The following is a 27,590-nucleotide window of genomic DNA, read 5'->3' on the forward strand; positions in this document are numbered from 1 at the left end:
AGCTGATAGTCGTGTTTGCGAGGTTACCACTGTGAATAAAATAAAATAAGTCTTGGTTGCATATAACTACCGGGAGGGTTAGGGTCCTCCACCTCCAACTTACACTACCTTGAGGTTACTTTTTGTGGCAGGGCGGGGTAGGTAGGGACTAAGGTGGGGGCCCATTTTCATCATCACTGGTACCCCGTCTGTGCGATTTCGTGGCCATTCTGGGGCGGCAGTTGGAGCTAGCAATGGGCGGGCAGAGGGGAGGGGATGAGGGGTCAGGGCTATAGTTAATCGTGTCCAAGAGAAGCTAACCATCATTGCTGTGAGGGCTGGTTCTGCGGCAGATCTTGCGTTCCTGACCCTTGAACTCGTCGACTTCGCAGCCAAAAAAAAAAAAAAAAAATAAAAATAAAAAACCGTATACGAAATTGCGAATTAATTACCTTTCCACCATGGCTCCAGCCGAGACTCGCAAGACTCAGGCCTTGATAGTAGGTGGAGGTCCTGTCGGGGTCTTCACTGCCTTGATCCTCGCTCGGAATGGCATCGAGATCACGCTTGTCGAGGAGAGAGAAGAAGTCGACATGGCTCCCCGGTCGATGGCCTTCCAACCCAGCGCCCTGGCCGAAATGGTCGAGGCAGGGGTATACGAGGATGTGTACAGGGACAGCGTGAAAAACGCCGTCATCTCGTGGTGGAAAGCGGGCCACGGCTACAACAAGCAGCACCTGGCGACAATCTCGACCACCGAAGGCGACCAGCCATTCTTGACCGGCTTGAACTGCTCGCAGTCCGACTTCACCAAGATCGTGCTGCAGCATCTGCGGAAGGAACCCACTGCCACGGTTCTCTTTGGGCATAGGATCACCAGCATCCCGCACTCCTCTGGCGAGAGTGTGCGTGCCACCGTCGCAAAAGCGGGGGCCCAAGACGCGGCACTCGACAACGTCATGGAAATCGAGGCATCGTGGCTCATCGGGGCCGATGGCGGACGGAGTCTGGTGCGTGCCGAATGCGGCATTGCGTTCGAGGGCTTCACCTGGCCCAAGGAGCAGTTCGTCGCGACCAACGTTTACTATCCGTTCGACAAGTACGGCTTCACGAACAGGAACTTCATCATCGACTCGGTCAACTGGGCCGTCGTGGCCAAGATCAATAACGACGGTCTGTGGCGAGTCGCCTACGGGTCCAAACCGGGCATGACGCAAGACCAAATCCTGGAGGAGCTGCCGGAGCGGTTCAAGAACTTCTTGCCTGGCCCGGGCGAAGGGTACACGGTTCTGCAGGCAAACTCGTATCGTCCGCATCAACGCTGTGCCGCCCGTTTCCGGAAAGGCCGTGTGATATTGGTTGGCGACGCTGCGCACCTCAACAATCCCATCGGCGGGCTGGGCTTGACGACCGGCATCCTGGGTGCCGGACCCTTGGCAAGAGCCTTGTCGGCCGTCATCAGTGGCAAGGCGCCGGAGTCTCTGCTCGACAGGTGGGAAGAGTTGCGTCGGAAATCCTGGCACGAGCAGACGAACAAGCAGTCGATCGAGTTCAAGCGCATCGCCCAGCAAGGCGGGCACGGGGCCGATCCCGACGGCATTTGGAAGCACGACGACGTGGCCGAGAAGAACGGCATGATAGCCCACATGGTCAACGCCAATCCCGATGCGAAGGAGAAGGATGAGGCTCTTTACAGGGCTCTGCAAAACCCGGAGAATGGGCGGGCAATGCGCCGCAGGGTGTGGGGGCTGGCTCTTCCCGTGGACTGGATGGCCGACTATGAGGACCCCGACGTTGTCACACGCCGGGGAGACCTTCGCCCAGTCGAGGCCCCAATCCGTTCGGGTAGCAATTAGTTAGTTAATTACTGCTCGAGAAGCTACTTTTAACCCATATTCCCGGCCACGTCCTGACCGCATCCTATGGGCAAATACTGTTTCATCGCAGCAAACGAACTTGCTCTTGATTGTTCAGCTAAAATAATTTACGTGTGGCTCGGTTAAGATTCCCCATTTGCTGCTCCCGAAGATGGACGTGGAGCCTCTCCCGGTGGATAGACCTCGCTCCATAGTTTCTTTGCGTCCTCGTGCAACCATCTCGAGATCTCATCCGGATATTTGGGAATGGAATGGAAGTGCAGCTCCTCCCCAGACACCTCTACGGCCTGACCCGTCATCTTGGACTCGCGCAGAAACATATCGTACGCTCGCAGGACCGTTGACATGGGCGTCACGTACTCGGCCGGCATCCTGCTGACCATCTCGGGAGGAGCCAATCCTGTCTTGACAAAACCAGGAAGAATACAGTTGATTGTCACATTCTCCATCATAAAACGCGGAGCCGCAGAACGAGCAAGGCCGATCAGCTTCGCAGCGAGCGTAGTTATCCTTTAGCAAGCACCCTTTTCGACTTGGAAATGTATGAGGGGGATCCGTTCGTTATCAGCACTTACTCCGTGTTTCGCCATCGTATATTGCGGGTTCGTTTCCATCGGGTAGATTCCGGCTCCTGAGCAAGTGATGACCACCTTGGCGCCAGGGTTTTTATTGCGGCGTGCATAGTGGGACAGCAGCCAGACACCCTGCAGCACCGCGACCATGTCCACCTGGATGCAGTCCGTGTTCAGCTCCGGCGGTGGCCCGAGTGTATCGGATGCTCCTTCGTATAAGCTTTGGCGATCGTCAATGCCTGCATTGGCCGCGAGGAGATCGAGGCGGCCGCCACCCCATTCGAATGCCGACTGGAACAAGGCCGCTTGCTGGTCATATCTCGCAACGTCGACCTTCAGGAACATGACATCCGGACCCAGCTCGCGCTCGAGAGCCTTGCCCTTCTCCTCGTTGAGGTCCGCCATCGCCACGCGCCAGCCGGAGAGGAGAAGATGGCGGGTCAGGCTCAGCCCAATGCCAGACGCCGCCCCCGTGACGATGGCTAAAGGCTTCGACATACTCGCTTTCTCTACCGAAGATTGGATGGCTACCTAGTTAGGTGACGCAAGAGCGGATCCGATGCCGAATATTTGACAGCTTATGACCACAGATCCTTGCTAACCGATTCGAGTCCTAGTTAAGCGAATCTCTTCAAAATGCACAGAGTAATGAATGCCGGAGGTCTTCGATAGGAGACCATGCAAAGAAAAATCGCAAAGTACGGTGTAGTTTACTAGCCAATCGACACCCTAATGGGAACTACCGGGTGTCCCCGTCGAGGGAGAACGACTTGGCAAGGCGGGGTTCGACCGTCAGTCAAGACATAATTACTGCTACTGTAGACAAATGTGGTTTGTGTGTGGGGGCTAGCGCCCCCCTCAACATGCAGATCATTGTGAAGGAGTGGGGAGATGGCAGGTTCACGACTTACAAACGTATCTCAAACTATCCTTTACCCCGGACTCCATTGCCCAGATCGATACCCCATACCCCGGACCGGCCGTACCCCACAATCTTATTCTGCCAAGCATCAACGACAGGGAAGAGGCGAGATGGTATTTCTTTCCCTACGCCCTCTACTTAACTCCAGAGGTGGGTAGAAAACTTCACCCATTCTCCTCCCATCCATCCATCCCTCCCCCCCCATCCTTTCCCCTTTCCAGCAGAGACAGACCATGGCACATCAAGCGATGGACGACGAGAAGGAACATGTCGCGGGCATCGTGGAGAAAATTGAGCGTGAGCAGGATGATCCAAAGGTCGACTTCGACGCGGCGGCTGCTGCGTCGACGGCGCGCGAGGACCGTCTCGTCCGCAGGATTGACTTCCGCGTGCTGCCAACACTCGGCATCATATTCGCCGTCTCCATCATCGACCGCATCAACATCGGATCGGCCAAAGTGCTAGGCATGTCCGAGGACCTCGCGTTGACGGGGAACAGGTACAACGTCTGCCTACTCCTCTTCTTCCCAGCCTACTTCCTCGCCGAGCTGCCTTCCAACTACCTCTTGGTCAAGTTCAGCCCAGCCATCTGGTTGACCTTCCTCATGTTCTCGTGGGGAGCCGTGATTACTGGCATGGGGTTTATTGCCCACGAGTGGCGGGCTCTGGCCTTTCTCCGCTTCCTGCTGGGGGCCTTTGAAGGGGGAGTGTTACCGGCAGCGGTATACATCATCAGCTCATGGTAATTATGCAATGCCGTCCCTCTCTCTCTCTCTCTCTCTCTCTCTCTCTCTCTCTCTCTCTCTCTCTCTCTCTCTCTCTCTCTCTCTCTCTCTCTCTCTCTCTCTCTCTCTCTCACGTCTCTCACGACGCTGATATTGCTCCTTGCACCGTGTACCTTTACTGACCCTGATGCTGTTAGGTACTGCCGGTATGAAATCCACCGGAGGATTGGTTGGACCTACTCCGTGGGCGTGCTAAGCTCAGCCTTTTCGGGACTGCTGGCGTATGGTCTCGGTCTCATGGGGGGGATCCGAAACATGAAGGGGTGGAGGTGGATCTACGCAGCATGTGACACCCATTTCCTGAGCAACTAACTTGCTTATCGACCTGACTGTTATCAACTAACTGGTTAACCCCCACGAGACAGGTCGAAGGCGGAGCAACCATGGCCATTGCCGTCGTCTGTTTCTTCTTCCTGCCCCCGTTCCCGGAAAAAGCACGCTTTCTCAAAGCAGACGATAAAGAGTTGTACTTGGCCCGGCTCGATCGTGATCGTGGAAATCATGCGACGGAGCCAATTACTCGCAAGGTCCTCAAGGAAACTTTCTGTGACTGGACGACCTGGGTGACTTGGCTTCTGTTCTCCTTCACCAATTCGTCCACCTATGCACTGGCCTTCTTCGTGCCGTCAATTCTCAACGTAAGTCTATCCAAGGTGAGCCCTGGCTCGGCTTGGCCTAATTAGTACTGACCCTAACTACCTAGGGTATGGGATACACGGGATTGAAAGCCAGTCTCTATTCCGCATGGCCCTATTTTCCCGCCATTGGAGTTCTGTGGCTCGGGTCCTACATCAGTGACAAGATCCGAATGCGGATTCCTATCATCATCGTCCAGAGCGTGATCATGATCGTTGGATTTATCCGTAAGTCAGGCGCAACAATACTCAAATTTCCAAACCCAAGTTAACTGATTCCTGGCAGTCCTCCGAGCCCAATACAGCAACGAAGTACGCTATCTAGGCGTCTTCTTGGCAACCATTGGTTGCCAATGTAACGTCCCGGCACAGCTCTCCCTCGCGCAGACAAACGCGGTGGGCTCTGCTCGACGATCCATCATGGCAGTCGTGACGATATGGGGAGGTGCTTGTGGAGGCATCATCGGGAGTCTTATTTTCCGGACCCAGGATGCTCCTCAATATGCCCCTGGACTGTACACCTCGATCGCCATGACTGCCTGCGTCATCGTAGGGATGACAGGTCTGGGCTCCTACTATCATATCAGCAACAAGAGAGCGGATGAGGGCATCCTCATCCATGGGACTGAGGGTTATCGATATTCGCTGTGATGATGCGAGAGTCTCGACCAACTTTGGATCCCAGCTGCGGAGCTATCTAGAAGCTTCACTCTTAACAGTCCACACTGGTCGTAAGATCGTCTAGATAGTAATATAATATGCTGGCCCAACCCGTCGAGGTGTCATCAGCAGGATAGGTGATTGCTGTTGGCCTCTACAGAGACATGACAGTAAAGATAGACTATGCATACTACCCCATTCTCATAAACAGGCCATGCTCCGTACATTTTGCCTCTCCTAGATCCGAGAGGTGGGGTAGAGTCTTAACTACTCCCACGAGGAAAGTGGTAGTGTAAAGGGATTGGGGATCCACCTTCCAGGCCCCCCCCCCCCTCCCTCCCCCTCCCCCACCTCATGCAACGGGAAACAGGCCGTTTCGACCAAATTGTAGCAAAATCTCTCCGTCAATAATAGGAAAGCCCTTGGTCCCATCCGACTCTACGCACTTCTTCAGCCAAAAGTACCAACCATTGGCTGGCCACGTTCCATCCAGAGTCGACTTTACTTTCAGCTCCAGCATCGAAATACGCACGCGAATTCACGTCAATCATGTCTTATCCCAATAATCTGGGTTTTATAGGGCTGGGCGTCATGGGCTTCCCCATGGTTCAGAACCTAGCCCGCAAGGTCCCAAGCACAACATCAATCCACGTGTTCGATATCTCGGAGGAGGTGGTGAAGAAGCTGGCGGGCGAGTTCCCCAATACCGTCTTCGCCAGCTCGAGCGCGAAGGAAGTGGCGTCTAAATCGGTACGTCTCGGCAGTTGCAAGAAACGTGGATGGCCAAAGCCTAATTAATAGTTCAGGATGTGGTACTGACCATGGTCCCCGAGGGCTCGCATGTCCGGTCCGTCTTCCTGACCCCGGGGACTGGCGTCTTGGAGGCCGATTTGTCCTCCAAGTTATTGATCGACTGCTCCACTGTGGACACGGAAACCTCTCACGCCGTCCGACAACGGATCCTCGAGGTAGCTCCCTCGGCATCCTTTTTCGATGCACCGGTATCTGGGGGATCCCTCGGCGCAGCGAAGGCCACCTTGACCTTCATGCTTGGCTGCAGCGATGATGAACCCCAGCTGCCGACACTTCAGCTGCTGCTTGGAATGATGGGGACTTCCATTTTCCCATGTGGCGGGCCTGGCCTTGGACTCACAGCCAAGCTATGCAACAACTACTGCTCTGGCCTCATTGCCATAGCCACCTCGGAGGCCATGAACATTGCCATGAAATCGGGCATGGACGCCAAAGTGTTGGCGAGGATATTCTCGACGAGCACAGCACAAAGCACCATCTCAGACAAGTGGAATCCGGTCCCAGGGGTTTGTCCAGATGCCCCATCCAGCCACGGATACGAGGGGGGTTTTAAGATACAGTTGATGAGGAAGGACTTTGCTCTCGCTGTCGAAGCAGCAAATCGTGTTCAAGCCAGGCTGGCCCTTGGAGAAGCCGGTCTCAAGACGTATACAGATGCGAGCAACGATCCTGCCTGTCGAGACTTGGACTCGAGAGTAGTGTTTCGATATCTTCAAGGACCGGACGGGCGTAGTTAGTGCATTGCCAGCGTGCCTGGAAGACATTCTCCTGCTCCTTTTTAGAGTATGGGCCTCTAGTGACCTAATAGATTCTCACGACGGAAAGTTGGATAATAATTATTACCACGTGGAGGGAACGGAATTATGAGACCTAGCAATGACTTCCATTAATTAGTCAATGTGATGGTCACACTTCCAGCCCCTCGTTATCTTTGCCCCAACACCTGGCGCAAAAAAGAAGAGTGGGAAAAAACAAACAAAAAAATTTAGCAGACTGGTCGGGCGGGGTCCATTCCCTTATGCGGGGTTCTCCAGGTGGGGTAAACTTAACTCCCCACCCGTGTTGTCTGATCCACCAACGCGAATGCCGCGGGCCGAGGTTCAGAGCGAAAATTATCATAAGCCCTGTCCAAACCTTATCTAGTCTTATCTCTCTGTCATTCACGGTTCACAACCCTCTCGCCATGTTCCGCATACTGGCCCAAGATTCCTCGTAGTTCGCGCAGTTCCATGCAAGGGACTGGTGACGGAAGCGGGCTGGAGCTCGGCGTGGCCGCGCCCCGGCCTGGAAGAAGGCTTCAAAATTGCAGAGAGTTATCTTGGAAGCGAGGGAGGAAAGGAAGCAGGGAGTCACGATGCCAAGTCTTGCGCCCGAGTCTGTCGTCACCATAGTAATCAATTAGAGACTGACAGGAGCCGCTTGAGGTCAGACAAGTGGAAAATACAGTTGTGATGATCTTCTTTATTGATCCATCTCAGCTCTGTCATTTTTGATCAGAAGCAGAATGTTTATCAAGTAATTACTAATTAATTAGGAGATGCGCTTCGCGTGGAAGAAAGCACGCCACTGCTTACCCCACACCCAGACAGGAATGGAGAGGCAGAACAGTGCTACTTCGATCCCGCCGACAACATCGAACACGCGTCCAGGACCCCAGCTAGTTACCCAGTCATTCACGCCGACTGTGGAGACAGGAGTTAGTAATTAGTCCGTCAATGGTACCCTGGATATGTATTGTGTATGTCGAGGAGACTTACAGGAGAGGCCAAAGAAGAGGAAGTTCTTCACAACCATGCCGATAATGAAGACCTCGACCGAAATGTCCCTGTACGCGTCGATGACGTACGTGGCAACAGCAACCGACATGAACTGCTGTGCCGATACGGCGATGCCCCAGATGACACAGATCACGGCCGGCGAGTATCCCCGTTCGGCAAAGTTGCCGAAACAGAAGAATCCAATGGAGGCGGTGACCAGAAAAGGAAGCAAAAGAACGAGACGGAACTCTGGTTCGTAAATTCCCTTGTTCTTCTTGGAGAGGTAGATTGCGATGGGGTCGGATATGAAGCCGCAGGCGATTGAGCCCAGGAGGCCACCGATACATGGTCCAGCAGACATGTAGCCTATCTGGGCAGTGTCCAGCAGATATGGCGGCGCAGAGAATATCTGTGCGATGACGAAGCTGATGACCACAAACCAGGCGGTGGTGATGGAGAGGAGCAGGGTCGCCCAGATCACAGCAGGGTTGGCGAGGACAATGAAGGGTCGGAGAAGCATCCAGACGATGCTGTCTTCCGAGTAAACCCCGCTGAATGGTCGGAGACGCTGGACAAACGGAATCCGCGGCGTCATGGCCTCGTCAATCTCCGCCTCGGTTTGCCCCATGCTCGCTTCAGTGTCTTCGACATGCGCACTCTTCTCCTTCATGGCGTTGAGCAAATCGATGTTCTAGAAAGGGGAGGCGTTGTAAATTAGTGAAAGGTGCCGGCAATGAGGAAAAGGGGGGCCTCTGACGTACATTGCTAGAGCTCGTGTCCGTGTTGTAGATGGGTTCTCTGTTGTAAGCCGTCTCCCATCCGAAAAAGGTGAGCAGGACAAGGCCAATGCCGAGGAAGATTGCCAGCATCCAAAACATCCATCGCCATCCGAGTCGTTGGGTGATGACCCCGGAGAGGAGAGCAGGCATGTTGGCAATACCGGAAATCGCGACACTAAGGGCCGCAACCCGAGTGCCGCGCTCGTGAACAAAGTACAGGTCGCCGATGATCGAGAACATGACTGATAAAAGCCAGGTTAGACGCGTGGGTGAAATACACCGGGTTGGGGGGGGGCGTGGGTTGGGTGGCTTACCAGACTCCCACATGGCTGTACCAAGACCTTGGACAACTCTCGCTCCCATCAACGACCCGTAGCTCTGTGCTGCACCACCCCACACCGTGCCGACAAAGGCCATTGTGATGGAGAATAGGAATCCGGGCCTTTTCCCGTATTTCGCACACAGCGCCGATATGAAGATGCCGATCTGCAACGAGAGGGGATGCGATTAGCCTGCGTCGCCTAGATGTCTGCCCTTCTCTCCTTGGCAAGGGCGGTGGATAGACCTACAGTGCCAACTCCGCAGAGCTGATATCCGGTCAACAACGTGACATCAGTGAAGGTGATGTCGAAGGTCTCGACCAAGATTTGGGCCGATGCCGAGAGCAACGGGCCGATGCTTTGCTTTCCGTCAGATCATGCCTTTGGTTAGGTAATTAGCTACCGGAGAGAGGATTTGGCTCACCCTCCTACGCTCAACAGAGTCACGTAAAGGTACATCAGCAGCATGAGGTCGCGCTGCCAGAGAGGCCAGCGAAGAGGATCGTTGTGGTCGTTGGAGGGCTGCGGGACCAGGACCGTGTGCTGGTGCCTGCCCAATCCGCGTTGGAGCTTCGCCGAGGCAGTGGCACCGCCATCGGCGTTGTCCTCGAGAAGAGACGTCCCGGGAACATGCTCCAGGCGGCTGGATGCGAGAATCCCGAAGGCCATTGTGATGTCGTTGTTGGTAGAGTGCAAACAAAAGACGGCGAGAAAATTCGCTTCTTCAAACGGCACTTTGACGACCGTGGGTTTCTTGCTCAGCTCACCGGACTGCGCGGGACTTGATATTTAATTAATTGTCTGGGGCTGTCGTGGGAAGAAGAGCTGGGGACCCCGCAAATGCACGTTTCGTTCGCTGCAATAAAAACTCAGGGGACTGGATACTCGGTCCCCACATCCACATACCCCACATAGCTACTAAAGTACCTACATACCTATCTTATTAGTTGATTACCTCTGTCATGTTGCTCGCTACCGACTACATGGACTCGGGCCCCTTGCGAAGTCTAGGCCTCACACAAAGCCATAGTCGCACACCTGCTCGAATGGACTACATACAAAAATCTAGAGCCTTTATTGGTTCGAGCTTGCCATAGTGCACATCCCATCACACTGTCGCTGCACGTGTCCGATGTAATGCCAAGGACACGTTTATTCCAGAGCCTCCACGGGCTTTAAATTTCCTACCAATGAGAGAGGCAAGACCGGGAGGCGTAATAACGAGCTTGTCAATGGCGTGCGGTAACTTGCAGCTTGCAGCTCGCAGCTTGTAGAACAGATGGAGAGGTCACTGTTGATCAATCGAACGGTGGTAATTATTGGGGGATCGGGGGGGGTGTTGTTCCTGTGATTCGTCGAATCTAGCTAGTTCTTATATGCGTCCTCCCAGAACTTCTTAGACTCTTGCCCAAGCCATCTCTGGCTCTCATTGGGGTAATCAATCTTGTCCCTAAAATACAATTGATCCAGGCTCAACTCCACGCACTGCCCAGTCATCGAGTCGTCGTCCAAAAAGGTGTCCAAGGCCTTGGTGGCGGTAGACATGGGCGTGATATGTTCCTTCGGAAACAGCCCTAGCATGTGCGGCGGACAGAGGTTTGTGGCGATAAATGCCGGACAGATGCAGTTGACGGTGATGTTCTCCTTTGCGAAGGGGCTGTCGCTACCGCACGAGCGAGTGAAGCCCACCAACGCGTGCTTTGCGGCAGCATAGAGAGGATTCGTAGGCATCGGACTGAGGAGGAGTTCATGTTATTACTAGCTCTTGCAAATCGAGGCCGTTGACTCATGGCTAGCCTGTGCGCGGCCAACTTACTAGAAACCTGCCGCCGAAGACGTTATCATCACCTTCCCGCCTGGCACCGCGTTCTGGCGTGCATAGTGCTTGAACAACCACACGCCTTGGATGGGAGCATCCAAGTCCACCCGGATTGTCTGGAGGTCCAGCGGCTCCAGGGTGCCGTCGTCCCGGACCGGGCTGCCGGTTTCGAACAGGTTCTGGGTGTCGGCTATGCCGGCATTGGCGCACAAGACATCAAGGCGCCGGCCTCCCCATTCGAATGCGGCCTTGAATAGCGCGGCCTGATCCTCGTACGACGAGACATCTGTGTGCCTGAACAGCGTGTTCTCCCCCAGCTCGGCCGATTGCTTCTCACCCTCGGTTTTGTTGAAATCGGCCATGGCAACGCGGTAGCCGCGAGAGAGGAGGTGCTTGGTGAGAGCCAGGCCGATGCCTGACGCTGCACCTGTGACTACCGCGACTGGCATAGACATGATGTTGTGTGTGCTGGACCCAGGGCTGGAGCTTCAAGGTTGGGAAATCCTACAGAATGATTTCCAACCGATCTCGACGCCGCAGTGATTGTTTTTCCCCTCCCCCCATGGTTTTCCTGCTCATCCGACAATTGGTACTGCCGAGGCGGGGTTGCAGTTCCTGCAGCTCGAAGCTCGGGTGGGGTAGCATGGAAGCTCATTGGTACTACAATTAGACAGGGCGGGGTCTAATGCTGCCAGCTAGGGAGGCCTATCACCTGCGTTACGGTTATTATTGCTCAGGAGCCATCCGAGTGTGCGACCCTGTCGTCGGTATTCCTGGGCAACGTGAAGAACCAAATCCATGCATGGGAAGTAGAGTACGGAAGGCTGTGAGGTTCCAGGTCAACGTCAACCTTGGCAGCATCGATGAGGATGGGCAACAATGTGTGGGGTAAGCGGCCCCAAATATGTGGGGGACCTTTTCCACCTGATCTAGAATCGTGTCTGTCCCCTCAGCCCCTGAGAGATGTGGGGAAATGCGGGGTAGGGAAATAATTCGGGGGGTCTGTTGCCACCGCACCGAGCGGACGGATGAATCACGGAAGAAGCGTAGATGCCGCGCCGACAAAGCTCGGGAACTTGGGGAATCGCCGTGCAGCTTGTCCTTCTACCACGAGCACCTCAAATTTCTCGCCCGGTGCACAACTTCGCCTCCCGACGAGATGACGCTTCCACCTTGTCGACCTGGACAGAACTTTGTGTCAGTATCGCCGATTGATGGCGGTTCCATCACACTGCCCGAACGATGCTTCGTTGCACCGAGCGATCCAGATGCGAGTAGCACTGTTCCGTCGATGGCGTTTCTGATAACTCATCCCGGACTCAAAAAGACTGGTTCAGATCAGCATGCCTCGAGCAAGCCTGGCACCCGCATAATGTTTGACCTCGGTCTGCGCTCCCATCTGGGGCGTTACATTCCGGCTGCTCAACAGCATCTGAATCAAGGACGAACGCCATACAGACTCGGGCCTGGAGTTGCCGCCCATCTGGCTGCGGGGGGATTGTGTGCTGCATCCGACATAGACATGGTCATCCTCAGTCACGTCCATTACGACCATCACGGCGATCCTGAAGACTACGGCGCATCTCTCTTCATTGTTGGGAAGGGATCGCTAGATCTCCTCGAGCGAGGTGTCCCTACCGTGGCATCGCACCAAAATTTCGATCCAAAATTGCTTTCGGGGCGTCGCACAGTTGAACTGACATCACCATATCGGGGTGATGTTGAGTTCCGCATAGAGGATGGGACTCGGTTTAAATCGTCCTGGGCGCCCCTAGGGCCTTTCCCTGCTGCTCTCGACATTTTTAGTGACGGCTCCGTCTTTGTGATCGATGCCCCGGGACACTTGACGGGCCACCTTAATTTGCTCTGTAGGACGGGGGCTGACACATGGGTGTACTTGGGGGGGGACACTTGCCATGATATGCGCTTGCTTACGGGCGAGAGAGAAATAGGCACGTGGGATGATGGGCATGGACATTGCATCTGTATCCATCTGGACAAGGCTGCCGCTGAGCTCTCCATACAGCGGGTCCGAGATTTACTGAGCCTGGGGGATCGAACCAATGCATCTGTAGATGTGGTCATGGCCCATGACCACGAGTGGCACGATCGGAATAAGGAAAGGTTTTACCCCAATTGCTTATGATGTAATTATTCGAAAGAGTCAAAAGGAACTCTTAGTCACAAAGGATGCTTTGCTCCCTCTTCCAAGGCCTCTACGGTAGAGCGCCGCCCATTAAACCTCCAGACCTTGGGACGTTGCAAGGTACAGAAGAGCGGAACACACCAATAGATATTACTTTAGCATTTAGCTTGCCTATCCTAGGTTTGAACCCATATTACATAGAGGAGTCTAGTTACTATAGTAAGTTCCGTTTGGGAAACTGCACTGCCAATACCCAGCGCAATATGGCTCCATGCCCGCCGGCTCGGGACCAGCGTCGTTCAGCAGGAGAGCGGCAACGCCATGTGGCGGCAGCGTGAATGACATGTCTCTCATGACAGTGCCGTTCTCAGTGTGCGACCACATGTCGTAGACTGAGTAAACCCGACCAGCCCGAATAGCCCAGCTCTCAGTCAGGTTGAAGGACATCTCCTGGGGCGTATCAAGCGAGTTCAAAACCATGAATACAACTCCGTAAGACGAGTTTCCAGTCCAATAGGCTGCGGGGTGAACCGGATCAAAGGTGTAGTCAGGATTGAGACCCCAGCGGAAAGGTGCAATCGATTCACCCACATTAGGGTCCTGACTGATCTTAAGGATGTCCTTGTTTCCAAGAATCTCCACGGTCTCCGGCGACGCATTTGTCAAATCGGACCCGATGAGCAGGGGCGACTTGAGGAGAGCCCAGGCTGTGAAGTGACTCTTAGCCTCGTCGAACGTCAAGTTGCCTGGCGGAGTTCCTTGATCCGTATTGCCGACTTCCAGCATGTCAAAGTCGTTCCGGCTGTAGAAGTCCGTCTCGGTGGCGATGAAGCTAGCCTGGTTGATGATGCCAGCTAGGGCGGACCACCAGGGGCGAATGTCTCCGCCTACTCGCCACGACTGCCCCAACCGGCCAGCCCACGTCCACGGCTGCTGCCATCCCCACTGGCAGAGGGCGAGCTGGAAGAGGGTTGAGTTTGCGCCTTTCGCGCGCTCCTCGATTGCGTCGGCCATGCGTTTGTACCGCCCATACCCATTCTCCTGGGTCACGTTGTCGAACGGTATGAAGCAATTGTCGTACTTGAGATAATGAAAGCCCCATTCATCAAATGTCTTGAGATCTTGTGCCTCGTGTCCGTACGAGCCGGGGTAGCCACCGCAGGTTTTGTATCCTGCATCGCTGTAGATTCCCGCCTGAAGGCCCATGGCTTTCAGGGTATCAGTCAAGTTCCTCATGCCGTTGGGGAACTTCTTGGGATCTGTGACGGCGGGGCAGTTAATTATTAGTTGCAGGACTTGGACACTGAGAGGTAGGGGGCAGCTGACCTGCCACGATTTTCCCGCACGAATCCCGTTCTTTCAAGCTGTAACAGTCATCAATCATCATGGTCTGGAATATTAGTTGATTAGCTTCGAAACCAACTGTCGTCATCATCTGAACTTCGGTATGGACGTACGTCATATCCCGCCTCGACGAGGCCGTGGTCAACCAGGGCTTGGGCCTGGCTGAGTATCATGTCGGCATCGTAGTCGCATTGGAATACATTCCAAGCTGTAACAAACCCAAGTCAGCTTTGCTTTGTTTCGTGCCTCCCTTGGGTGGTGGAGACTCACTGCTGAAACCAAGCTTGGGAAGCTTTCCCACTCCATTGTTTAGTGCAGTGGCGCTAGCCGTGAAGAGGAAGCTCAAGAGCACTGACTTCACCATCTTGCAAAAGTTCAATGGGGTTTTGTGTGTACAGTTAATTTAAACTGCTGGAACCTGGGGTGCTGGATATTATGGGGTCCAGCTCCCAGGTATGATAGGCAACGCGGATACCTTTATTGACGCATGCACTGCACCCGCGGAGCCCTCTTGTCCGAGGTCCCCAGTCCTACTAATTTGAATGCGGTTCCTGCATCTGGATATCATAGAGCCAAGATGCCAGGCCAGGCTGGGCAGCAGGGATAGATTTATCGACGCACGCACTTCATTCGCGGAACCCTCTTGTCCGTGGTTCTCGGGTTCACTAATTTGAATCCTCCCAATTCTTCCGGGTCGGATATAACTCTCATGACCGGATACCCCGGATATTTGAAGATCGCCGACTGTTAGCTCCACTCTGTTTCCCACCCCACCCCCTCTGACCACGGAGCGTCCAACCTCCGTCCGCGTAAATAGAAATGAAAGTGAAGATCGACTCCCAAGCCAATTCAGGACGAAAGCAGCGCAACTGTAGACCACTCATGGTCTTTAATGATCCCACAGCGCTCGAAACATCGTGCCGGCAAATTGGAGACCTGGTGGCAATTACGCAATTTCATCTAAATCGCTGGGATTTGGCTGTATGTCATTATTATCACTGCGCAGCTTTTCGGCTCAATGCCATGCTGTACATCCAGCTTGGTGTAATTATGTACTGAGGAGAAAACCGTGGCCGCGTCGCCCCGTAGCCGGGGTCATTCAGGGCCAGATGAAAACCCTCGGAGATTTAGCTATATAAGATAAATCACATATCCCTTTGAATCTTATGAAATGTGTAGATGTTTCTCACAGACCTCTCATTCAACAGAACATTCAGACTCGCGCTCCGGTAGCGACAATCAACTACGATGCGGACTTCCACTCTCCTTTCCTTCGCGTTCTTTGGCGCAGCCATTGCCGCCCCTCTCGAGGAGGGTTTGGCCAAGAGACAGGGAGATCGAGGCTCCTACACAGTCTCTGGTCTGGGAGCACGCAAGCAAGCTGTCCAAAGTGCCGGCGGCAACACCCTGGACCTCGCCATTGCCATGCTTGAGACAGACACCATGACGACAACCTATACTTATGGTAATTAACCCCCCTCTCTCCCCCAATGCTGTCTCATCATCCAGCCAGTTTTTCCAACATTCGTGTCCATTAACTTTATATCAGGCGATGGAAAGACGTCTGACTCGGCCAACTTCGGGATTTTCAAGCAAAACTGGGGCATGCTACGCGAATGCGCCTCGCAATTCAAGGGGCAATCAACCGGTGACTGGAACAACGGCGCGGTGCTGAACTCGAACCTGCAGCAGGACGTAAGTGCTCGACATGAGTGCGAGAACTTCTACGGCCGGGACAAGTGGTTTGCCGGGCACCGAAACGGAGCCTCTGGGTTGAGCAATCCGAACACACAGGACATCAACAGTAAGTCTCCATCTGGGCAAGCTGTGACCTTCCAACGCTAGAGCGAGTCTTGCTAATGACATTGTGCAACATCAGACTACAAGAATGCTGTTCTTTGGATCCAGCAGCAGATTGATGGCAACTCGCAGTATAAGACTGACGATACTCGTTTCTGGGTCAATGTCCCGGCCATTTGAGAATCCAACGCGCTGGTCTTTTGGAACTTGTATCAACAATAATTGTGCATACAGAATTCCTATTGCCGTACTAGTCCACACAACCAGAACAGCAATATAAATGCCCACTTAACCAGTGCTCGTAAATCCATGACTATCACTGCTGTGAAGTGTTTTGAGTGTAGAAGAGCCCATATCTCGAGTCAGGTCTGTGTATGTCCAAAATATTGAGAGCTGGAACAAGGCCTTGGAGAGCTCTAGCCTAGTTTCAGAAGAGAAAGTAAGACCTAAGGCTTATGCAGTTTGACTATCCTCATTGTCCTTGTTGTTGTTGTTTTTGTTGTAGTGTCCTTGGACTCGAGGCTCCTTTCTTCATAATCCAAGCTGTAGGGAAGGACGATATTGTTAACCACTTGCATTGTGGTTGCTCCTCGTACAAACCGTCGGTGTCTCGGGCGTCTTGGAAACTGGAAGGGGCTGGAGTGGTCCAGGGCGTGGACTAAGTCGACTACGGCATCCCTTCTTCGCTTGCCTACAGCAACCACAGGCGTTTTGGATATATGGTTATCTCTTCCTCAACTGTTTTCACAATTCCTTATTTAGTGGGCATGCTTGTTTCCACACTTACATTCCGTAGTCCTCGAAGAGTGTCATCGAATTGTTGACAGGAGAGGTTGCACTTATGAAGTTGGCCATGTAGCCCTTGACCATCCACAGGCCGGGTCATGTCCACGTTAAAATTACGCCCAACATGCCGGACAAGTCGCCCAAGGTGTTTTGGTGCGAAAAGATCTACCACCCCAGCATCAACCTCAAGCGCAAGGTGTGTTTCAACATCCTGCACGAGGATCGGAAGCCAGTGCTGAACCTAAACGCCGTCATTGTAGCCCTGAAGTTCCTATTCATCAAGTCGAACGCTAGCGACTCGCTCAACAAGGAGGCCGCTGACAACCTGCGCATGAAGCTCAAGCAACCCATCAAGACTCACCCGTCGATATCGATGCCAGTTCGTGACAATGTCCGGCATAGAGCGTTATCGGAGCAGCTCGCTTCTCTCCCATCGGCAACGTCGTATCTCTCACACATGTGTGGCCCAAGGACACGAACCTCCACCACCGCTCCGAGACAATCGCGGGCCGGTCCGGGAATCTGGTGTGGAGCCGGCCATCGACTGCGCACTGCGGGGCATAATAAAGTGTTGCGGTCCACTTTCGCGGAAAGTTAAAATTTCTGACCTTCGGCCAGGATCACCTACTTTGGCTGGAGGACCCAGCCATCTCAGGGTCCCTGATCACACGCTGAATTATATATTACTATTTAATTGCCATTTTCGCTGCATTGCCTCCAACACCTGTACACTTCCCCAATTCCCCAATTCCCCAATTCCCCCCTCTCTCACTTTAGATACGTACCCCACCTCTGGCTCACGCATGGGGCAATTCTAAAATCCAATCATCTAAATTACATCACCGATCCCAAAATCATACTTCCATGTCACGAGAAGCCTCTCTCCAACAGGTGGCTAACAGCCTAGAATGGCCCCCAGAAGACACCGTCATCTCCAAGATGGATCAATATAAAACGCGAATTATTAGCTGTTTAATTAGCATTGTCGTTGCCAACTCCGCCATGCTTTTCTACAGAGGCACGAGAAGTGGACTAGACACACGGCAAATTCAAACATTCATGTTTCCCTGGGCTTTTCAGGTCTTTGTTGCCTACCTCTGCTGGGTGGCATCTTTCCAGACGTTAGACGAGCAAGGCAAGCGTAGAAGCTCGGCAGCCAAGGCCAAGTCTTTGGGTGTACCACGAGGCCTAGAGAAGTCAAGATGAATTCGGTCAGATTGTGCTTAGAATGCAAAAAATTGCTGGATATCCTTTTACAAGTCTAACTGTCTCTCCGAATCCACGTCGCCAAGCGTCTCTTCTCCTCCACATTTTCCTTCCCATCTCCACGCAAAACCCGACCTACCCTCTCTCTCAGCATCCCTAACATGTCAGTTATTTCATCCCCACCACCAGCCGTCAGAGCGAAAAAGAAGCGCCGTTGTAGCACCTCCTCGGCGAGAACGTCCCCTCCCACAACCGCAACAACAGCATCCAGTGCCTCACGCCAAAGTCGGATCCTCATCCTCCTGCTCCTCCTCACTTGCTATCCCAACAACATATACCCTCCGGCAGGGCATCAAGGACATGCTGAGCTGCAACCCTAGCGTTGAGGCGGACGCGGTAAGCCGTATATGCGTGCACCAGGCCCAGGAGCATCTTCGCGGTGCCAATGTGTTCCGTCGTGGTAGCCACTAGAGGCACGACGTGGCCCTTGCAGATAAGTCAGGCCATGGATTGCCGGGCGGTGGGGGAGACTAGGGGGCCAAGGGTGCGGAATTAGGCAAGAAGCTTGATGCGTTTTGTCTGTCAGGAGTAGGGATGTTGCACTGCAATAGAACAAGCGGAGCAGCATGTTCTGTCAACAATCCAGCAGCCTCTCAATGACTGACTTGATCTTCTGAACCGCACCATCTAGCACGACACGGACCCCCTCGCCCTGCATAATCATGTACCCCCATCTCCAAGAACCAGTAATTATAGCAAGCGCAAGAAAGGCCCCGACTACCTAGGTTGCTATCAAGGGCAATACAAAACAAGAGAACCTCCTCGTCGCAGGAGATGCCAAGATGCATAGCAGGGACTAGCAAATCCCAGACGACATGCAGTGTCCGCACATTGTCTCCTGCTAGACAGACAATCTGTCGCAGGTCCAACATTTCACTGGCATCGTTCGCATGCGCTTCAGCTTCATCATGGCGAACCGCGAAGTAGTACTTAGCCAGCTCTGCGGCTCGTTATCGGACTGTCACACCGAAATCAATCGACACCAAAAAGCCAGCATCTGGCGCACTCCGGAAGATAACGTGCGCCAGCGGCTGTTTCAGCACATAGCGCCCGATTCAAGTCGAGGATGTTAGGACTCTCTGCCCGGGTCATCGCAGATGACAAACGTGGAGACTCCTAGAGATGTACAGGACAGTAGCCACAGGGATTATGGGACTATGGCAACGTACAACTTTGCAGAGCCAAACATCTGCAGCATCAGCTACAAGGACTTCGTGGAGAAAAGAGGGGTTGCGCCTGCCGTCGCCCTGCTTGTGTTGATTCTGATTGCCGATTGGTGTGATAGAAATGGCACGAACAGGCCGGTATTACATGTCGAGCCGTCTTTCGAATCTTGAGTTAAGAGTTGTGTCGGTGGAAATGTTCGCCCCCTTTATATCCGGAGGAGGAGGAGGAGCAGCTATTTGGTAGGGGGGTGGCGGGGCGTGCGGTGTGGATCACCTATACTTCTCTTCACGCTGCCTATCTGTCCGGTTCGTCTCGAGAATCTCTTCGGTTACGGCACCCTCGCCTACAACCCGCCGCAACCATATCCCTAGGTGCACTCACCACGGTAGGAATTGGCTCTCAAGACCTTCTTCCTGTCGCCCCCTGCGGAGCAACAGCAGCAGCGGCGGGCGGGGTGCTGACGAGGCGATAACTCTGTCGCGTTCGGGGACAGTAGCAACCACCCAGAAACTGCACATGCCGCCGCAGCATGCTTTCCACGGATCTGAATGCACAAGGAACTCACGGATTGGAGAATAATGGGTGGGTGGCATGATAATTGCAGAGGTGGCCCACCAATTGAATGATGTGCTACGACTTGACGCTAACCTCTGCGCTTCAACCGCTGTCAAGGACGGGGGAGACGACGACAAGCCTGACTTAATGGGGGATTTCCTGGGGGGAGCCTAACTAGGAAGGCCAGCGGCGTTAAGTCGAAGTCTGGGGCTGTTGCGGAACAGGGAACCAGGCAAAGTCGTCGCACTGTCCACGGGTAGGAAGTGATGGGCCATATGCAAAGCCGTTGCTCTGGGTTCCGTAGAACTCATCACTGGTCCTGGCACCGGGAATTGTCTATGGCAGGCGCACCAACTCAATCACCAACACTATGTGGCCTTTATCTCCCCAGACTGCCTCTGTGTTGCCTGCCCTTCTATCACCAGCATCGTCGTTGCGATCATTGACACGCCACAACTTCACAGGCAAAGAGAAGACACTGTCGGGGAGAAATACTAGGATAACCACCAGGAGAATAAAAGCAGAACCAGAGAGAAAATCACAACGCCAAAGCTTGGCAAAGTCTATTTTATGGGGGGCTAAGGGGCGGGGGCAATCCTCCGGATTGACATTTGCTGCTGCACATACGCCCATGACTATATACTAGACTACGGCTCTATTCTTCCACGTACGACCATACCCAGTGGAGAACTCGGGATCCCGTCCGCTCTCCCATAGATAAGCCACTGAGGGCCGGATCAGTAGTTGGGTCGGTGACGACCAGCGAATCCCCGGTGTTGTACGTTGATTTTTCTCATTTTTCTTTTTGTTCTCCCTTTCTCTCAAGGCTGTCAAGTCCCTATGGACGTCTGGGAATCTGGGGTTGCCGTATAGTTGATGGAGTGAATGGACTCTGCCTCGTTGCTGGCGTTTTTGCTGGGTGGCGTATGGTGGGATCTGTTGAGTCGAGCGGGTGGTTGGATGGATTTGGGCGAGATTGACAGACAGGGCCGTTGGACTAGAGACTAGACAAGGAGTCGGAAGATGAGCTGGAGGAAGAGTGGGGCCGGGAGCTAGAATGGGAGTTAGGGGGGGGGATAAAAAGCCGGACGAGGAGCCTCTCTCGGGTCTACCAAGTTGTGATACGAATGTCGGTATCTTGAATTGCGAGGCTGAGGCAGGAAGGAGTCAACGTATGGTGAAAGGGGAGGATGAGGAAATGGCAGCGAGGCTTAGGGAAACCGAGGCCTGCCGATTTTAATATGTGCAAGACTGGGAGGAAACTGCGGAAGACAGGACAGTGTGGCTTTTGAAGCCAGAGGGTGTCCGGTTCTCAACTTTCCCTTCATTGTCCTGCTTCTTTCTACCACTTTCCTCTAGCAGAGAGCCACTTAACAAGGACTAAGTCTGCCGTCTCCGGGGAGCGCATCTCCGCGCAACGCTCCTCTTAGCTCCACACCAAGGAAGATTAGGCCCGCATAGACATCTTCTGCACCTCCCCAAGTTGTCGTACTTAGCCACCCACAGCCGCTCGTCAGGGTGGCCGACTTGCGTTTTAAGACGCTACATGACAAGCAGAAGTCTATCTTGGTGGCGTGGCAGACGAACCCGGCAGAGATTGCCTTCCCGAGGAGCTGAACACGCATGCAGATATAGTACTGCACAAAAGCTGAGAAGCTCCTATCCATCCAGCTTGCCTGGCCAGGGAGATATGTAGGACTTGAAAAGTAGTGGTGATGGAGAGAGGCCCATGAAGGATGGTAGAATTGGGGAGTGGACTTGGAACAATCAACAGAATTTTGTCGCAAAACCACTGTCGTGCATAAAAGTGTAATTAGCAGAGGAGGGGCTCCCTCGAGTCTCTAGCCCTTCAGTCAATACGCTAATTATTAATTAGTTGCTGGTAGAAAGGTGGAAAATAGCATATTTGACCGACGGGGCAAACATTCGCCCGAAAACCGATCAGGTCGGCCATCGGCTGTATGTACTACCACGGAACAATCGTTGAGGACATCGGCGAAATTAAAGGAGGGATAGGAAGAGGGAGTCAATGATTAGATTGGGCACCTCAAGGCAACCATGTACCACCAATGTGCATCAACATCGGCATATTATCATCGGTCGCTCGGACAAACACCCAAACGCGATATCACATTTTTCGTTTTTTCATCGGGGCAGATTTAGAAGCTAATAATTACCACATAAGGACGTTCATTGTACACCAGCTTCTCTTCTCCAAAGAGGGCGACTGTCATCAATCAATCATTCTTTAGGTCCCAAATCCCCCATCAGCATCTGCGATGGTCTCTCTGGAACAGATCCAGTCATCCAACTCTCGCATCGCTACTACTCTCCGGCCTGGTCTCGTCGCCGTTTTCGCCGGTGCAACCAGCGGCATCGGCGAGACCTCGCTGAAGCAGTTCGCCAAGCATGCCGCCAAACCCCGGATTTACTTTATAGGACGATCCAAGGAATCTGGCAACCGAGTCAAAGGAGAGCTGCAGCAGCTGAATCCCGACGGAGAGTACATCTATATCAGTGCCGATACCAGCCTGATTGGCACTGTAGATGATGTCTGCCGTGAGATTAAGAGCAAGGAACAGGCTATCAACCTTCTGTTTCTTACTGCAGGGACACTGGTGATGGGGAAAGGTAAGCTTGGCACTGTGCTAAAAAGGAAGACTAGTGGCGGAGGATCGAGAGAGGGAGAGGGAGAGAGAGAAAAGGCTAATTAAATGTCTACCACAGACACTGAAGAGGGTCTTAACTATCCCACGGCCGTGGCCTACTACGGGCGCATTCGCTTTATTGTCAACCTCCTCCCTCTCCTCCAGTTAGCGCCTGATCTGCGCCGCGTTGTCACAGTCTTCGCAGGAACCAAGGAAGGCCAAATAGACACAAATGACTTCCAGGGCCGCCATGTCCCATTCCTTTCCCGGCGGGGCCATGTCGCCTCGATGATGACCCTCGCTCTGGAAGCTATCGCGGAGAAGGCCCCCGACGTGTCCTTCATCCACGACTTTCCCGGTGCTGTCAAGAGCAACCTGCTGAAAGATGTAAAGTCCATACATATTCTGGTCGTGAGGGCGGTGTTTAAAGTACTTGGGCCCTTCTTAACTCTTCCATTTGAGGAGGCCGGAGACCGCCAAGTATTCTTCTCGACAAGTGCCAGGTTCCCGGCGGGCGTAAGTGCTGAGGCTGCTGCCACTTCCGGCGTTCCGTTGTCGCAAGTTGTCACGGTTGCACGAGGGATAGACGGAAAAGCCGGAAGTGGTGTGTACTCAACCAACATCGATGGGCAGAGCGCGCCGGTAAAGGTGGAGGAGCTTCTGGCCAAGATGAGAAGGGACGGCATGGTGCAGAAGTTATGGTCACACACCGAGGGGGAGTTTATGCGAATTACCAAGGCTGCGGCTGTGTAGAACAGTTAGCAGTCACGACAGAAACACGCGAAAGGGGGGTGGTTACTGGTGGGATTGGGAACATCTCTGCAAGTGATGCAAGGAGTTGGTAGGTGGGCGGCAGGCAGGATGTGACCCTCAGGCCATGGCCACGGAGTGTGCATGGAGGGCCGCGTGGGAACAGCCGAAGGATCGGGCCACAGCCGGATTCCGCCTGTATTAGAGCGGGATTAAGCTCGCCGATACGTTTTCCCTCAGTCAAGCTGAAGTATTCCAACGTTAAATGTTGCTAGATCTTCCCAATCTACCAGAATTTATGCACGACCAACATCGTTGTTCTTCCATCATCCACCTCCCTTCCTCCTCAAGAGCGAGATGTTGACGAGCAGCGTCCCGCCGCTGGGCCCGACCGAGTCCTCGTTGATCGCCCTGGCGACCGGCGCTGGGCCGTAGCAGGCGTGGCTGTCGGTCTTGAAATTAGTTGCTCCCGAGCAAATGGCAAGGCTTCGTTCGTCCTAGTCCTCAGGCCCCAACATCGACGCCATCGGCGACCGTTTATCAGGGTATAATTACCACAACGCTGCCCTGACGAACGACTTGCTATGGCGTCGACGTACACTATGGAGGGATGGAAGGCAACGCAATAGACGGGCAGTCAAGGAACAAGAGCCATGCTCATAACCGCTCCTGGTCGCAGCTCCTCATTCCAGAGTGATCTAAACCGAGTGGTGTTTCGGCATGGCACAACCCCACCAAAACACATAATCAGCACACTGATCGGCTCTCTACAGGGGGGAATGGGGAGTAGAGTAAACCAATTGAGGGACTCGATTGGTGCTATTTTCATGCTGATTTAGTCACTGCCCGTGGGAAATATTACCATTAAACTGTGCGAAGTTGGTTTACGCTGTTTAAAGATACTGACCATGTCAGATTTGACTTTCGGTTGCTAGTTGAAGAGTGTTCTTTAATTACTAACTAGTAGAGCGTTGCAAGACTTCAGCTGCTAATTAATTGTTTGTTCTCCGAATCTAGTTAATGATTTTTAAGTGCCCACTTTCGCGGATAGTTATTCCCCCCCGATTGGGCAAATGACTGAAACATCGGGACGGACCCATTTTTGGTGTTATTTTGGGGGTCAGAATGATCCCCGCATTACAGGAATCAGAGACGGAACACACACGGAACTTGATCATTTACGGCGCATTGCTTCCAACACTTTGTCTGACCAGGCGCAGCAAAACCTGTACTCATTAGACTAAGATGACATGTCCCATCAAACATACCTATCAATTTTCTTAAAATGTTCAAGCAGGGCTGTTTCTAGTGTCGACTTATTGTCAGGGTCTAAATGAGGCTCTGTTAGTGCGCTGTGCAACCTCGCGATTTGTGTCACTTTGTTGGAAAACCAAGGGATGCTGGGTGGTGCAATGAGCACGGTCCACATTAGCAGGTTGAAGAAGCCCCGTAGCGGCAGTTAAATAGCACTCTCTACCGGGTCCGGCTAGACATCACGAATTGAGCTTTTCTAGACCCACATACACGGCCTACCTATTTGACCTGGTATTTGAAGAGACTTGGCATCTTGGCATCTTCTATGCACTGCGGCCCCACACAGCGCTTAGTGTTAAAGCTTATGTATGCCCTAGCGCTTAGCTAGCTTCTTTTTACTGTGGATAACATCTTTCTTTTAACCACCTTTTGTCAAATTTGAGCGCCTTGGCAGCCAGATCGCTTAGAGGCTCTCCGGCAGGAAGCCACGTTTTTGGGTAAGGGGTAAGCACCAAGGATGAAGGAGCCCGTCAAGCCATTCAAGGAATTAGCTTAACTTCACTCGCAGCATTAACCAAACGTGGGTAATGCCTACCCCTGCGAGAGTTAGGCTTGATAGCCACCGAAGAACGGCGCCGCATTGGCGAGTAGGGGTTCAACCTCTTTGCAGCTGCATTGACAAAGTCCGCAAGGGAGTTTGCGCACTCCTCGTCAGACTTGGAGAGCGACGAGGATAACCAAAACGACGACGAGTCTCAAAATGCATCACCCCCATGCCATAACCCTAACACTCGTCGTCGTCGTGAAGCCTTTTTGTCTAATACATACCTAGGACAGTACAGAGTTCATTGGGCAGTAGGTACCTAGTGGATACATTAGGTAGTAGTGAGAACGGCCATCCAAATCCAAGATAGTCATCCAGTTCGCAAGCGGATCCGCAGTGTTGGGAACCATGTTATCGCTGCCGAAAAGACGCTGATGCGAGAAGGCACCTTGGCATGTGTTCTGGGCCTGATCAGCGGAAACACGAGCAGAAAATCAAGACTGCCTCGATCTGCCACCATGTTGCCTGCAAGGAAGACGCGTATCAATACGAGTACAAAGCTGGCATAGGAGCTGTGAAGGAATACGTCGTAATGCTTTTCTTTGCCCTCTCTCTACTCTGCCAGATTGTCAGCAAGGCTTTGGGGAAACTTTGCCGAGATAAAAGAACATTGCCCTCACTGCTTGGCTTGAATTACAGACTATAGAACCGGGCTATAGAACCATGGCAAATTCACCATGATCACTACGCTACTTCTAGATGTTTTACGCAGGAAAGTACTGGGCGTCTTTAAAAACAGGACCAAATGCCATGACAGACATCGCGACAAGCAGCAGAAAACAAAAGAAACACGAAAAAGACTTTGCTTGGATTTGCAGGCAGGGTTATTGCTGTAAAACTAGGGATTGGTTACATTAGGGGAGCTGCTCCTGCAGTTTCAACGTCTAGTCCAACCACAATAGTAACCTATTTGATCAATGTCTAGCCCAACTATGGTATCCTATTTCGATCTGTTCAGTCCTAGCCTGCGTCCATTCCGTTCTCTCCACGCTGCTGCAATCATTGTACCATCGGCAGCCCTGGTGACAGTCTTCCTCTGGCAAGATAGGATGGATGTGTTAGACTCGTTTGTGTTGGGATATTGCGAGGAGGGTTGATGCTTTCACTTCCTTCCACTTCACTTGACTTGTTTCCACTCCACTTGGTTTGCAACTTCTTCCGCGATGCCCACAAAATGATAGGCAAGAGGGTGAAGGGAAGAAGTCGCACCTACCAGTGTGGGGGCTTGGACCTGGGTCCGAGTCTTCCTATCAACCGAGGCTTGATAAATAAACAGATCTTAATACGTGGTGATGGTGCCTCGGCATCAATATCCCCATCCAAATCCCTTTGCCTTTATGCCTCTTTATCCAACCATACCTCTCGTCTGTTGAAGCGCCAATCCCTGATCCAATATCACCAAGTCGACGCTGGCCGCCGCCCCTTTGCCCTAGAGTAAAGCCCACCACCACCCCTCATCCAAGACCCAGCAGAGACATCCAACCTGCGGCTGGCAACAGCAACGCCCTGGCTCCCACCACCACCTCCTCCTTCTCCTTTCCCTTTCTCTTCCCTACGATGCTGCTGCCGACCCATCCACCTGCCGAGGCTGATGCGCTCCTTCCTGGTACCATCGTTAGCCCCGCAGCACCACCTGCATTTTCGTCGTCAGCCACATCTATATATATATATATGCACCCACATAGGGAAGACGACAGGTTAGGGCGGGGATCTCAAGTCTTATCTGCTATTGAGATCGTCGTCACCCACACGACAGCCTTCCAAACCAGCTCAACATTTCCTGCCTCCTCACCGTCACGTCCCGCCCAGCCTTTGCCATCTGGCCTCGATGCCACTCATAAACAAGAGAGCCCGCTCATCGACATCATCCCCATCCGTGCCAATGTCAGTGTCCGTGTTCATTCCCATGCTCTGTTCGCCCTTCCCGTCGTGGCAAGCCGTGAGCGGCTTCGTCCCGGGCCGCTGGGCCAGCGGCCTGAGGAAGGAGCCCCTGTCGTCGCCGGCGGCGGTCGTGGGGGGCCTGTCGTGGCGTCGCCGTGATATCGCGGGTCCTTGCTTCCAAAGAGCGAGATCGACGTGGGTTGTAGCCATTGCCCGAACTGTTGTTCCGCTTGCCGTTGTCACTGCTCCTGGCTCTTGGAAGCGAAGGTGCTACTCTTTGCCTCGTCTATGTCTCCTTGGTTGTCGTTGTTGTCGTTATTGTTGTCGTTAGGGCTAGAGTAGACCATCTCCTCGATAGTGTCTGCCATGTATCGAAGAACTTCGGGTGCCATGGCCTAGGCGCTGCGACTTCCCATTTTGGTCATATAAGTATCTCGCACAGCTCGTCAGTCTTTTCCAAGGCCAGCAAGG

The 27,590-nt window shown here is 53.2% G+C and overlaps 11 protein-coding genes across 11 annotated transcripts; 7 read left to right on the forward strand and 4 right to left on the reverse strand.

The window, feature by feature from the left end:
* Positions 1-440: 440 nt before the first annotated feature.
* QBC33DRAFT_581214 (FAD binding domain-containing protein) lies at positions 441-1,835 on the forward strand (the record flags this gene model as incomplete). The annotated part of the gene is made up of 1 exon (XM_060431254.1): positions 441-1,835. One exon carries the CDS (start codon positions 441-443, stop codon positions 1,833-1,835), a length of 1,395 nt encoding a protein of 464 aa, XP_060279477.1.
* Positions 1,836-1,947: 112 nt separating this feature from the next.
* On the reverse strand, positions 1,948-2,926 carry QBC33DRAFT_573578 (uncharacterized protein; the record flags this gene model as incomplete). The annotated part of the gene is made up of 2 exons (XM_060430706.1): positions 1,948-2,344; positions 2,432-2,926. The coding sequence occupies 2 exons, from the start codon at positions 2,924-2,926 to the stop codon at positions 1,979-1,981; spliced, it is 861 nt and encodes a 286-aa protein (XP_060279478.1). The 3' UTR covers positions 1,948-1,978.
* A 672-nt stretch (positions 2,927-3,598) lies between these two features.
* Positions 3,599-5,438, forward strand: QBC33DRAFT_598863 (MFS general substrate transporter; the record flags this gene model as incomplete). The annotated part of the gene is made up of 5 exons (XM_060432008.1): positions 3,599-4,092; positions 4,273-4,417; positions 4,501-4,773; positions 4,839-4,998; positions 5,057-5,438. The coding sequence occupies 5 exons, from the start codon at positions 3,599-3,601 to the stop codon at positions 5,419-5,421; spliced, it is 1,437 nt and encodes a 478-aa protein (XP_060279479.1). The 3' UTR covers positions 5,422-5,438.
* Positions 5,439-5,781: 343 nt separating this feature from the next.
* On the forward strand, positions 5,782-7,181 carry QBC33DRAFT_550268 (mitochondrial 3-hydroxyisobutyrate dehydrogenase). Its single transcript, XM_060429063.1, has one exon. The coding sequence runs from the start codon at positions 6,252-6,254 to the stop codon at positions 6,978-6,980; it is 729 nt and encodes a 242-aa protein (XP_060279480.1). The 5' UTR covers positions 5,782-6,251; the 3' UTR covers positions 6,981-7,181.
* A 544-nt stretch (positions 7,182-7,725) lies between these two features.
* Positions 7,726-9,914, reverse strand: QBC33DRAFT_550270 (MFS general substrate transporter). The gene is made up of 6 exons (XM_060429064.1): positions 9,524-9,914; positions 9,349-9,457; positions 9,094-9,265; positions 8,762-9,021; positions 8,001-8,691; positions 7,726-7,925 (listed from the first exon to the last, which is right to left on the reverse strand). Exons 1-6 carry the CDS (start codon positions 9,766-9,768, stop codon positions 7,774-7,776), a joined length of 1,629 nt encoding a protein of 542 aa, XP_060279481.1. The 5' UTR covers positions 9,769-9,914; the 3' UTR covers positions 7,726-7,773.
* A 549-nt stretch (positions 9,915-10,463) lies between these two features.
* On the reverse strand, positions 10,464-11,773 carry QBC33DRAFT_550274 (uncharacterized protein; the record flags this gene model as incomplete). Its single annotated transcript, XM_060429065.1, has 2 exons — positions 10,916-11,773; positions 10,464-10,834 (listed from the first exon to the last, which is right to left on the reverse strand). The coding sequence occupies exons 1-2, from the start codon at positions 11,371-11,373 to the stop codon at positions 10,465-10,467; spliced, it is 828 nt and encodes a 275-aa protein (XP_060279482.1). The 5' UTR covers positions 11,374-11,773.
* Positions 11,774-11,983: 210 nt separating this feature from the next.
* On the forward strand, positions 11,984-13,199 carry QBC33DRAFT_550275 (Metallo-hydrolase). The gene has a single exon (XM_060429066.1). The coding sequence runs from the start codon at positions 12,078-12,080 to the stop codon at positions 13,062-13,064; it is 987 nt and encodes a 328-aa protein (XP_060279483.1). The 5' UTR covers positions 11,984-12,077; the 3' UTR covers positions 13,065-13,199.
* Positions 13,200-13,204: 5 nt separating this feature from the next.
* Positions 13,205-15,084, reverse strand: QBC33DRAFT_613872 (putative alpha-galactosidase B). The gene is made up of 4 exons (XM_060432563.1): positions 14,679-15,084; positions 14,522-14,616; positions 14,391-14,454; positions 13,205-14,323 (listed from the first exon to the last, which is right to left on the reverse strand). The coding sequence occupies exons 1-4, from the start codon at positions 14,770-14,772 to the stop codon at positions 13,272-13,274; spliced, it is 1,305 nt and encodes a 434-aa protein (XP_060279484.1). The 5' UTR covers positions 14,773-15,084; the 3' UTR covers positions 13,205-13,271.
* Positions 15,085-15,595: 511 nt separating this feature from the next.
* QBC33DRAFT_248557 (uncharacterized protein) lies at positions 15,596-16,467 on the forward strand. The gene is made up of 3 exons (XM_060422981.1): positions 15,596-15,873; positions 15,958-16,212; positions 16,288-16,467. The coding sequence occupies exons 1-3, from the start codon at positions 15,657-15,659 to the stop codon at positions 16,386-16,388; spliced, it is 573 nt and encodes a 190-aa protein (XP_060279485.1). The 5' UTR covers positions 15,596-15,656; the 3' UTR covers positions 16,389-16,467.
* A 639-nt stretch (positions 16,468-17,106) lies between these two features.
* Positions 17,107-17,325, forward strand: QBC33DRAFT_428771 (ubiquitin-conjugating enzyme/RWD-like protein; the record flags this gene model as incomplete). The annotated part of the gene is made up of 1 exon (XM_060424156.1): positions 17,107-17,325. A coding segment is annotated over one exon (219 nt), but the record flags the coding sequence as incomplete, so codon positions are not given.
* Positions 17,326-22,007: 4,682 nt separating this feature from the next.
* Positions 22,008-23,685, forward strand: QBC33DRAFT_623089 (uncharacterized protein). Its single transcript, XM_060432875.1, has 2 exons — positions 22,008-22,613; positions 22,710-23,685. The coding sequence occupies exons 1-2, from the start codon at positions 22,262-22,264 to the stop codon at positions 23,381-23,383; spliced, it is 1,026 nt and encodes a 341-aa protein (XP_060279487.1). The 5' UTR covers positions 22,008-22,261; the 3' UTR covers positions 23,384-23,685.
* The last annotated feature ends 3,905 nt before the right edge of the window (positions 23,686-27,590 follow it).

The sequence above is a fragment of the Phialemonium atrogriseum genome (genome assembly GCF_030411735.1).
Source record: "Phialemonium atrogriseum strain 8032-3 unplaced genomic scaffold QBC33scaffold_33, whole genome shotgun sequence".
In the NCBI taxonomy this organism is placed as follows: domain Eukaryota; kingdom Fungi; phylum Ascomycota; class Sordariomycetes; order Cephalothecales; family Cephalothecaceae; genus Phialemonium; species Phialemonium atrogriseum.